The sequence below is a fragment of the Nymphalis io genome, chromosome 16 (assembly GCF_905147045.1).
Source record: "Nymphalis io chromosome 16, ilAglIoxx1.1, whole genome shotgun sequence".
Lineage (NCBI taxonomy): Eukaryota > Metazoa > Arthropoda > Insecta > Lepidoptera > Nymphalidae > Nymphalis > Nymphalis io.
The window spans coordinates 6,311,643-6,324,152 of NC_065903.1; the positions used below are offsets into that span (position 1 = coordinate 6,311,643).

The window sequence follows — 12,510 nt, forward strand, 5'->3', positions numbered from 1 at the left end:
CAAAGCACTTCAGAAATAGCTGCAGGCTTCGGGGTAAGTGATAAAACTGTATTAATCCACTTGAAGCAAATCGGGAAAGTAAAAAACTTGAACGATGGGTACCTCATGAATCGAGTGCACCGAACTTGCAAACGTGCGTCGACTGCTGTGTTACTTTGCTCAACCGAGACAATAATGATGGGATTTTAAATCGAATCATTACTTGTGATGAAAAGTGGATACTGTACGATAATCGGAAGCGCTCGTCGCAATGGCTGAACCCTGCAGACCCAGCCAAATCCTGCCCTTAACGAAAATTGACTCAGAAAAAGTTACTTGTAAGTATTTGGTGGACTAGCGCCGGTGTCGTTCTCTACAGCTTCCTAAAATATGGCCAAGCGATTACGGCAGATATCTATTATCAGCAAGCTCTAGGCCACTGCTGCTTCACGACGACGCAAGACCACACACTGCACAACAAACAACCACTAAGTTAGATTAGCTACAATTGGAATGTCTGCGACATCCACCCTACTCCCCGGACCTTGCTCCAACAGATTACCATTTCTTCCGGAATTTGGACAACTTCTTACAAGGAAAAAAATTCAACTCCGATGCCGTAGTCCAAACCGCCTTCAAAGAGTTTATTGATTCCCGCCCTCAAAGGTTTTTTTTAGCAAAGGGATCAATGAGATGGCAAAAGTTCATAGATAACAAAGGTGCATACTTTGATTAATTAAATACATTTTACAAAAAAAAATGACTTTATATGCCTCCCGTACAAAATGCCAATTTCATATGTAAGGACCTAATATAATCTATTGATAATATTTTTTATATTGATTTCTACTTTTATAAAAATACGTCATCTTTTTAACACACAATACGTAAAAAATAAAAAAATAGTAAAACATAAAAATGTAATTATTCTTATCATCTTAAATACCATTTATGAATATTTGAAAATACGAGAACTCATTCGACAGAATTAACTAAAACACAAGTTTAAGAAACATTTTTACCAATTTTATTAAAAGGTTTTTTAGTTGTTTTTACATAATATAAAATATAAATTTTAAAAACTTATACCATACTCTTAAGTGCCTGAAAAACAATATCCAACCAAATAGTTTTAAAACGGTACGGATACGGTATCATCTGTATAAGATATATATCAGTATGGTTATAACCATTATCCTAATTTTTAAATTTTACAATAGTAAACTCTATAACATAGAAATATATAGTGTTTTCATTCAACTATTACAATTTTCAGTTTGTCTTAGTATTGAAAGCAACAAACGTCCATCTGTTTTCGATATTAGCTCCGACGCCACTAGTGGTTCGTTCGAACACTTCGTCATGTTTCTGTAGGACGTGATGTATGGTCGCCTGCGAGACGCTCGGGAACAACGCACGGACGTACGACACTACGTAATCGAGACTAGCGCCTTGTGGGTGCACCTGAAACAAAGTATCCGTCATAAGTATCCGTGCCTGTCTGGGTAAGTACCACTAATTCGTCACAAATATTCTACCACAATTCAGTGATACTTAGTATTGGGGCTATGTGAACTTGGCACCCGACTTTTGAAAATCGAATTTTTTCTTTTTGATCCTTATAGATATTCGTGTGTAGTTGTTTGTAGTAAATTTTTTTTCGTTTTTGTAGTAAAACTTGTTTAAAAGTTTAAAAAAAATATTTTTTTTACTTAAAGATTTTTTTTTTGGCTTCAACTACAAACGAATTTTTTTCACTACAATCAACTACATACGATTCACTTCAAGAATCAACTATTAATTTTGAGGTTCGACAAAGCCGGGGGATGAGTTTTTTTCGCTGTCCTCCAATTTTTTTTAGAGCTACTTCAAACGAAAAAAAATTTACTACAAACAACTACACACGAATATCTATAAGGATCAAAAAGAAAAAAATCGATTTTCAAAAGTCGGGTGCCAAGTTCACATAGCCCCAATACTAAGTATCACTGAATTGTGTTCAAGTTCACATAGCCTTAGTATTGTTGTGTTCCGACTTGAGAGAGCCAGCATTACTATAGGCATAAGGAACATAACATCTTATTTCTCAAGATTGACGGCGCATAATCGATTAATATTTCTTACAGTTCCGATGTCTATTGTTGGTGACGAACACTTACAATGTAATAAAAATGACCTTTACAGTTTAAAAAGTTTATATTTAAATAATTTAACGTCAGACGCCTAATTTCTCCAGTTACAGTTTATAAACTACACACATAAATTAACTTATTTTGTTTTGATAGCACTTGGAAATCAAAAATTAGCTACCGTCTAAACCAGCGGATACTCAACCTTTTCTTTATAGGGGCCACAAACACGTGTTAGTCATGGTGTCGCGGACCACAAACAAAACATGTAGGTAATGATTTCATAGGTTTCGAGATAGTTACAGATTAAATTAAACAACTATGTACGGATTTATGCCGTGTCCGTGGCCACAACAGTTGCTTAATTCAAATTATTAAGGTGTTAATAAAAACTTTGAAATTTAAAATAGTTCAAAATAAAGTAACATAAAGTGGGCCAACCAAAAAAGCCCGTCTACTGCCGCAGCTTGAGTACCGCTGGACTAAACGTAAATATAATATTATAATTAATAAAATAAACAAACTCTAATTAATATCTAACCTAACAATACATTTAAACTACTAATTAAGAATCAATAAAGTACCTGCAAAAATGCGGACATAACACCAATCAACTTCGCTTCTCCACACTGGACCTCTACTTCTTCTTTCAAATGAACTTTAGAGTCGAGTTCTTCAGGTAAAGGCGGTGGAGGCGGCGGTTTATTTACAGGCGAAGGTAAAGGCGGCTGAGGATAATATAAATTTAATAAAAATAATTATTTAAATTTAATAAAAATAATAATTTAAATAATCGTATTTGTGAAAATTATAACAAATTTAGTAGTTTACAAAGTCATATTTAAATACACTTTAGATTTTTTTTTAATTTTTTATTTCAAGAAATATTTATAGTAATACATATAATTTATTTAGCCAATTTAAATTTAAAATCTACGAATAAAATATTTATTTGCACATATCTCGTATAATAAATAAACCTATATCTACCATTTTTACTTTTATACTTTTTATTCGATAATTTTAATTTGTATATAATATTGAAAATTTCCAATAAATTGAATCCAATCAACTCACAGTTTTATCCATCGCTCCTTGTAAAGCTTGCCGTGCTATAAATTGAGCTTTAAATTTCTCCATTTCTTTTTGCGCATCTGCTTTTATTACATCAACTTCATTTTTGTACGCTTCGAGTTGAAATCGAAGACTTTCATTCTCGCGCTGAAGGTTCATGAAAGAGCCAATATATTTCAATATAATTTATATATATTAATATTATACTTATATATATTAATTACATCACCAATGCACCACCAACCTTGAGAACTAAGATGTTATGTCCCTTGTGCCTGTAATTACACTGGCTCACTCACCCTTCAAACCGGAAAACAACAATACCAAGTACTGCCGTTTTGCGGTAGAATATCTGATGAGTAGGTGATACCTACCCAGACGAGCTTGCACAAAACCCTACCACCAGTATAAGGTTAGTGCGAGAGAAGCGATCGCTCTCAGCCCCGGTAGCAAGGGGCACGAAAACGTCAATAACAATTTCCATAGGTACATAAAAGTTGCATTGCATTATTTACTATTATAAATGTGGTAATTATTATTTCTATAACAATAACTGAAATGACTCTCGCTGTACCCTGATCAAAGACCAGCGCTGATATCATAATAATATGTATAGTTATTTATATTGCGACAAATGCAATCTTTTTAATTTCAATAAAAATAATTAACTTGTCACAAATGACAATTCTTATTAATAAAACATAAATGGTTAACTGAACTGAATACATCAACGTGTTAAATATTACCTTCAGTTCCTGTATTTCTTCATTATTATTGTCGAAATTAATAACTCGGTTATTAAATCCATTAAAATCTGTGTCATCTACTACAAATTTCTCATTAAATTCTTCTTTCAAAGTATTAAATTCCTAAAAAAAATCGTTATATTAATGATTAAAGTCAATGGATTATATTGCTTAGATTAAGTATGATAAATAAAAATAAATTAAGTATACAATCATGGTTTGCTGGAAACATATATTTTATTATTATATATATAAATAAAGTGTAATTAGTAATAACATTTTATTACACCTCCTCCGTACAAACCTGTAACTGCTGTCTTCCCAAATTTATATACAAAACAGAATACTGAACGATAATTTAGCGACGTTGAACATTTTCCCCTTAATTTATTACTTTTGAACCTTTACCTTAGTTGGATTAATTAAAATAATTGAATAACATGAAGCATAACTTTTGTCGTGTTGTGTCTCGATTGCGCCGTCCTTCGGTGACTCAGGTAAACGTAGACTAACATTTAACACTTTTAATAGCTATTCGAGTATTCGAATGGAATCGGCGATGCCTTTAATCGAACACCCTGAACATTTATTAATGTTGTTATCAAACAGGTCGCAATTACCTGTGTCATTTTCTGCCATGTTTCGATGTTCTTCCGCTGGGGTTTAGTAAAGTGGTCCCACACACGCTGGTGGGTGGCCGCACTAAACACTTTCGCCACCTGTTCGACTGAGGTTCACAGAAATTATGTTTAAGGATAGAGACAGGCCGCTAGAGAAACATACCGTAGTACTATCGTGACCGCCCAGCCTCGTGAGCCTCAACATCGCATATCTACCTAGTCACGGATGGCACGTGTGCTCGTGACACCGGTGGACCGCCGTGCGTCGAGCCTCGCTTCGAGCAGAGTGTAGTGTGCAACACACAGAGTTACCCAAATATTGTAATGCTATGACAAATATATATTTTTTTATTCTAGTTTGAAATTATTAGTTTGATTTTATATGACGAGTATATAAGAAAGATATAATTTGTCAAAGCATTGTAACTTACACACAGATCCTTTTAGTATCGAGAAAAAATGTATTGGACCATAACCTGTTGGCGCCCGTAGTTTAATGACGACATTGAACATTGAAGTCAAGAGTAGATCAAAATAAAATTACATTTTGTTTAAGGAAAAATTTTCCCGATAGTATTTTATGAAATTGCAACAATTTCATGTTCATTTAAAATCCCATTTTCTATAAGCAACTCAATTAAAATTTAAAACCCACTAGTTAAAAAAAACTTTTACTATAAAATAAAGAAATAAAATGTATATAAAAACTTATTAATAGAGTAATTTAATAAAACGTCAATGTATTAAAAAAAATAAACTTACGTATTACTGTGTCGCAGTCAACATCTTACCTTAGAGATTATATTAACATAGAGATAATTTCTAAGGGATGCTTTCGTTTTAGAGAGAGATAAGAGAGTGACCAAGTGATCATTCACCTACAAGGTGAATGCATGACTAGAACCTTACAGGGAACACAATGATGTACTTACGTTGCTCTATAATATTCTGTATGTGAGTTTTCACTCTCTCCTTGCATTCCTGTAATTCCTCCTCTGATTGCATTTTTTCATTAAATAGCCTTCGGATATGTGAATTTGTAGCTTGAATCATTGAATAAAACTGATTCGAATTTTTTTTCGAGCATTCTCCTCTTTCAAGCCATGATATTAATGTCTATAATAAAGTACAGTTAATTATTTTTCATTTATATTCAAATCCATAATATAAAACCTGTATGACTTACGGGCAGAGTGCTCGGAAAATGTTCTTCATTCTTTATCTTTTCAGCTAATTGAACAACAGCTGCATTAGAGAATGGTTGTATTCTAACAGGTGATGGTGAGCGATGATAGTTCATGTTTCGATTTGCTATAGCCTCATGTTGTGCTGTTAGCTGTTGTATCTGTTGTTGCTGGACACGAAGGGCTTGACGCTGACGTCTTTCATATTCATTTTGATCATCTCTACTCTATTAATTAACATTAAAAAAAAACAATTACATTTCCACAAACACTAAATTTTGTAGTTCATTATATTTTTTATTTAGAATGATTAAAATTAAAATATCTTTTGCTACTCAATAAAATTAAATCAATTACAGTATACAGTAACAGCCTGTGAATGTCCCACTGCTAAGCGAAATGCCTCCATTCCCTTTTTTGAGGAGAAGGTTTGGAGTTTATTCCACCACGCTGCTCCAGTGCAGGTTGGTAGAATACACATGTGGCAAAATTTCAGTGAAATTATACACATGCAGGTTTCCTCACGATGTTTTCCTTCATCGTAAAGCACGAGATGAATTATAATCACAAATTAAGCACATGTAAATTCAGTGGTGCTTGCCCGGGTTTGAAATAATCATTGGTTAAGATTCATGCATTCTTACCACTGGACCATCTGGCTTGCTCTTAAATCAATTAATTAAAAAAATATATTCTTACCAATGCATAGTCAACATGCAGCCAACCATTTGTGGCATGGGAGTCCTCATCTTCTTCAATGTCATCTTTATCTTTGTTCAAAAGCTTTATTCGATATCCTGATATTATCATTGCCGCATCCACACAACTTTCTCGGTCAAAACGTATGTGACAAAAGTTTTTTTTGGACAACCTTAAGATTTGAATTCTTCCATAGCGTTCGAATATTTCTCTAACTGTACTTTCCCTTATTTTATCAGGTAATCCTCCTACAAAGATTGTTCGGCAACCTGGAGGTCTTGCTCTACGTGGTGGTTGCTGAGTTCCTGGATCAGGTGGAATCAATTTACAAAGTTTTAAAATTACTTCCTTTTTATCATGTGGCACTTCACTTCCTATATTGGGAGGATACATTCCCATCATAGAAGGGTCTACCATAACACCTCCTATCATACCCATATCTAATGGGGGAGGCGCAGGTGGTAAAGTTTGAGGTCCAATTGTTGACATATCCATAGTAGCTTGAGACATCATTTCCATTCCAGGTCCCTGCATCAGGTCCATTCCAGGAGATGTCATCATACCTCCGCCCATCATAGCATTAGGCATCATCATATTAAACATTCCACCCATCATCATATTTCCTGAATTGAAATAATAAAAGATATAAATAGTTATTTATTATTAATAAATAAAAATTATAAGATAAAGGAAATTTGAAATAATTAACAACATACCTTGAGGATAGATATTCGGCATCATCATTGGATTAATTACATTAGACATGTTATCAGAATTTTTACTGTGATCTCCATTTTTGTTATCTCTTCTCCGCCCACTATTATCTCCTCTTAAAGGGGACCTAGATCTATCTCTTCTTCCTGCAAGGAAATTATAATAAAGTACAATTAAAACAATAGCCCTATATGTACTTAATATATAATATGATAATACAATTAAATATAGTATGTTTAAATAATATAATATCAAAATACTACTGTTTATATAAAACATCATATATAATCATGTAAATTGTTTTTGTAGTTGAAGATATTCAACCATAGATAGTTATGAAAACCATATTTATATAATTGAAACTTGTAGAAAGTAATAAAAGAAAAAGTCTTGCTAAAAAACTTGCTTTAGAAGAGAAGTTTGATTTAATATTTAATCAAACTGCCTTAGATATCTACAAAATATCTATTACATTTTTCTTTAGGTTCTTCAGATCTCTAACAATATTTGTATTAATTTATTTATAATACAGCAAAAATAATTTGATGGGATTTAAATTTAATTTGATTGAAGGATTTGATAGGAGTTTCTATTGGTATTTAATTTAGCAAATTTGTAAAATTAAATTAAATAATGTTAAGAATGGTTGAAAAATCTAAACTAAAAATAATAATCTATAATAGCAGAATTGAATTACAAATCTTGATAACAATGATTTCTCTTATAAGAAAAACTTTAAGAAAAGTATATAATACGACTAATATTGTTCGTACTTCTTACAATGTCTAAGAATTTAGGTGGAATATTACCAGGCCTATCGCGACATTGATTTGAGTGGGATAAGTATCCAAATTATTGCTTCATTATAATCAAAACAGTATACACTACCTGACATTACTTCCTTCAAGGATAGAAAAATAAAATCATTAACTATCGTAACTTGATATTATTTGATTTTATATTAATATGAATTATTAATGGTACTTATACCAAAGCTCCGCAATAGAAACACAGTACATAACAATTATGAAATATAAAAATTCAAGAGTCAAGAACTAATAATATTTTTATTCTGTTAATATAATAAGATTTAAAACGCTAAGTCAATAACTCACTAAATGATGAGACCATAGAGAAAACTAGATCCATAGACAAATGACATAAGGCGTAGGATTTTATTATTCTCTTTGCTTAGTCAAAAATAAACAGTAATTCGATTGAAATAATTATTTTGAATTGTTTAACCTTTTTATATTCTGAATGAATTGTTAATCGTCGACTACATAATATTTTTAATGTTATTACATTGTAATAATCAATCTATTTAAATTTGAAAATGAGATATAAAGAATTGTATATTGATTACAGATAGACAATTAATTGGGTAGACTCAAATTTGATAAATTATATTTACCATATTATACAAATTTACAATTAAATATTTTTTATAGTTTTAGTGTCCTTTTTAATATTACAAGTTTGTGAGCTTAAGCGACAGTCGCGGTTTACCTTAATCTACTTTGACATGACCCGTCATATATTTTATGAAAATATTACGTTTTCGGTGATGTTAAGGGACTTATCATGACACTCCAAAAACAAAGTAAATAAATATTTTTTCAAATAGCTGTTAAATTATCACTGCGTGGTCTCACGCTTTTTCGTCTTGCGTCTGAGATCATTTTGTGAGAATTGACACTTGATTACCGATAAATTTTTTTCGTGTACATTACATATTTGCTTAATGATCTTAATAACATTTTTTGGAGTTATCAATAAAAAATAATAATTTTAGACAGCCTATATGTAGGTGGGGTTAATAGTCTACGGAAGAAGTTTTATAATACTGTGCAAGTAACCAAAGAGTATATAACGTAGATAGAGAAACTAATAGACGCAATGACGATTTCCTTCTCACTTACATAAAACACTGAGATGGCCTAGTGGTTAGAACGCGTGAATCTTAACCGACGATGGTGGGTTCAAACCAGGGCAAGCACCACTGAATTTTCATGTGCTTAATTTGTGATTATAATTCATCTCGTGCTTGAGGGTGAAGAAAAACATCGTGAAGAAACCTGCATGTGTCTAATTTCATTGAAATTATGCCACATGTGTATTCTACCAAACCGCATTGGAGCAGTGTGGTGGAATAAGCTCCAATTTTTCTCCTCAAAAAAGAGAGGAGGCCTTAGCCCAGCAAAGTAACATTAACAGGCTGTTACTGTTACACAAGAAAGAGAACGAAAATCACGTTACTAATGGTTTAGACAGAGATAGAATTATCAAATCTTTTGTCCCTTATCGCGTAGCCAGTTTTGGTGTTTGTTTCAAACTTGACAGTTAGTGCGTTCATTGTGTTTATTGTTCAATTTTTGTTTATTTTAATATACTATATTCCTAAACTATGAATATATACCATGTAAGTGCTGCCAGCGTCAGCTAAAAAAATGTTCCGATTTTCGATGATAAATATCGGCTCGTCGACAATCTAAACAAATAAATACGGAGTCCAATAATAGCCTAGTGTTTCGTTATATATAAATATGTTATTTTATTTTATTCATTCTCTTATTTATAATTTGCTAATGACAACATTATTCAACATTCTTCATGAATTTATAATATTATTAGATTCCGAGTCAAGAGGTTAACATAGAAATATATGTGACAATTATTCTTTATTATCAATCAATCAATCAACAGCCAATCGTTGTCCATTGCTGAACATAGGCCTCTCCCAAGGTGCGCCAAAGCTTCCTGTCCTCCGCCTTCCGCATCCAGTTGGTGCCCGCCACCTTCTTAAGGTCGTCGGTCCACCTGGCTGGAGGGCGCCCTACGCTGCGCTTGTCGATTCGCGGTCTCCACTTTAGGACTCGTCTGCTCCAACGGCCATCGGTCCTACGACATACGTGACCAGCCCACTGCCACTTCAGCCTGCTAATTTTGCAAGCTATGTCGGTGACTCCAGTTTTTAATAAAAAAAATTTAATAAAAAATTAACGAATCTAAGTAATCAAGTAATACTTAAGTAGCGACAAACACCAAAACTGGTTACGCCATAAGGGACAAAAGATTTCATAATTCTATCTCTGTCTAAACCATTTGTAACGTAATTTTCGTTCTCTTTCTTTTGTGAGTGAGAAGGAAATCATCATTGCGTCTATTAGTTTCTCTGTCTACGTTTAGATTCAACATCTGAGGAGAATGCTAATCCAGTACCATATAAGGATGCTGAAGTGCTATTGATAACGGAAACAATGCAACGGTTTTTGGGTGTAGTTGTAAACAAAAAATATTTTAATTAAAAAAATGTATAATAAATATTAAACTGTAAAATTTAATAACCTCATTTTGTTTAAATTAAATGCTGAAAATTATTTATCTCCTAAAACAGGGAATGCAGTTACTATGGCAACATTATACGCACACATTGACAAGCTATCTCTGCTGAATCGCGGCTTCACGGCGCCTTGATGTATTCCTTGTACCTAGTTCACTGTCAAGTGTCAACGCTGTCTACATAATATTTAGACTTTAGTTATCAAAAGCGCCAATGTTTTTATTTTGAAAGTTATTATTGTAAAGTCTTAAATTAAAATGTTTGTTTTAGCTGAAATGAAAGATGTTATACGAGTTACCCCTGAAAATTTTCACCAAAGCTTAACAGAATCAATTACAACGTTATTAAATAGGAAACTTGCGAATAAGGTAGTTATTTTGGATATAACCTATTTTTTACATTATAAAGCCTTATAATTCGGTCTATTTTAAATCAGTTGTGTTACTATACAGATGTAAATTTTTTTGTATATTTCTTGACTACAATTAAAACTACAAACATTATTTAAATATTAGGAATATTAAGTATTCATGGAAATAAAACTATACAAAACATGAATACAGTAATATTTCTACTTTCAATTTTTCCCTTCAGAACTGGTTTATAATTTTAATTTTAAAAATAACTTGATTTTAATAAACTATAGATTCAATTATTATATGACAATTAATAGTGCAATAATACCATATCAGAAAGATTTTTTGCATTTGTTGTTTAAGCTTGATTTTGTAGTATGGCACTTAATTTTAAGTAATTTAGATGCAAAAAAAACAGGCTTGGTAGTAATGTAAAAATACAATAGTGATCCCTTTGTTTTTAATGTTTCATTTCCATCCTTCCCTAATCCTATACATCTCATTCAAATAAGTTGCGTCACACAATCATATTAACATTTACCACATGGACCAAATTATATAAAGAATATTATCCTTATATAAACATTAAAATTAATAACATGGGAAACCTCTATGAAATTTTCGAAGTAAAATTATATTGTTATGTATATAAAAAGGAGTGGTGGCTGTAGTATAAGCTCCAAATCTTCTCTTCCATAGAAATCGAGCAACAGACCATTTCTGGCTTTAATTGACTGGTACAATGTGAGTAACTTTATCAACATAAAATATATTTAATATTTTTTATGTTTTAGGTAGTTTTAAATGTAGGTTTATGCATAGCATTATTTGATATTACAAATATTGGACACTCATATATATTTCCTGGTGATGGTTCATCACATACTGAAGTTAAGTTTAGATATATCATATTTAAGCCATTAGTGGAAGAAATTTTAATAGGAAAAATTCGAAGTTGTAGTAGAGAAGGAGTACATGGTAAGTTAGTAAAATATAATAATTCATAAATTGTCATTTTAAAGATAAACAATTTCAGAAATTGACAAATACATAAATTGTTTTTAGTCACTATGGGGTTTTTCGATGATATTTTAATACCAGTAAATGCCCTCCAGCATCCATCTAGATTTGATGAAACTGATCAAGCTTGGGTATGGGAATATCCTAAAGAAGATGGAGAAAAACATGATTTATTTATGGATTCAGGTAAGTTTCTTTAAATGCTATTAACTTTTACTATTTCCATTTGTAAAATAATAAGAATACTAACATTTTAAATATTTCATTTACAGGTGAATCAATAAGATTTAGAGTCACAAGTGAAACATTTCAAGAAAGTTTGCCAAGTGGTCCACCGGGGGGTGACTGCCCAGTACAAGCTATAGCTCCATATAAAATTTTAGGTGGAATTAATGAACCTGGACTAGGCTTATTGACTTGGTGGGAGACACCTGATCAAGATGTAGACGGTGATGAAAATGATGACCTAGATAATGATGAATAAATTGTTTTTAGACCTTTCTCTTGCAATTAATTTGCCCTATGTTAGTTTAGTAATAAAGTCACCTCAAAAATGTTGTGTATAGTTGTATGTTGTATAAAGATTAGAGATTAAGTTTATTATTCAAAATAATTATAAAATATCAAAGTATATAAAATAAATTAT

General features: G+C 31.8%; 2 protein-coding genes across 2 annotated transcripts; one reads left to right on the top strand and one right to left on the bottom strand.

Annotated features, from left to right (window-relative positions):
* Nucleotides 1-1,014: 1,014 nt before the first annotated feature.
* Nucleotides 1,015-8,205, bottom strand: LOC126774545 (ecto-NOX disulfide-thiol exchanger 2-like). The gene is made up of 10 exons (XM_050496113.1): nt 8,034-8,205; nt 7,148-7,291; nt 6,432-7,054; nt 5,735-5,959; nt 5,481-5,664; nt 4,549-4,655; nt 3,929-4,051; nt 3,186-3,329; nt 2,693-2,836; nt 1,015-1,443 (listed from the first exon to the last, which is right to left on the bottom strand). The coding sequence occupies exons 1-10, from the start codon at nt 8,038-8,040 to the stop codon at nt 1,252-1,254; spliced, it is 1,893 nt and encodes a 630-aa protein (XP_050352070.1). The 5' UTR covers nt 8,041-8,205; the 3' UTR covers nt 1,015-1,251.
* A 2,445-nt stretch (nt 8,206-10,650) lies between these two features.
* LOC126774577 (DNA-directed RNA polymerase III subunit RPC8) lies at nt 10,651-12,365 on the top strand. The gene is made up of 4 exons (XM_050496151.1): nt 10,651-10,856; nt 11,639-11,822; nt 11,910-12,050; nt 12,137-12,365. The coding sequence occupies exons 1-4, from the start codon at nt 10,746-10,748 to the stop codon at nt 12,346-12,348; spliced, it is 648 nt and encodes a 215-aa protein (XP_050352108.1). The 5' UTR covers nt 10,651-10,745; the 3' UTR covers nt 12,349-12,365.
* Nucleotides 12,366-12,510: the final 145 nt, after the last annotated feature.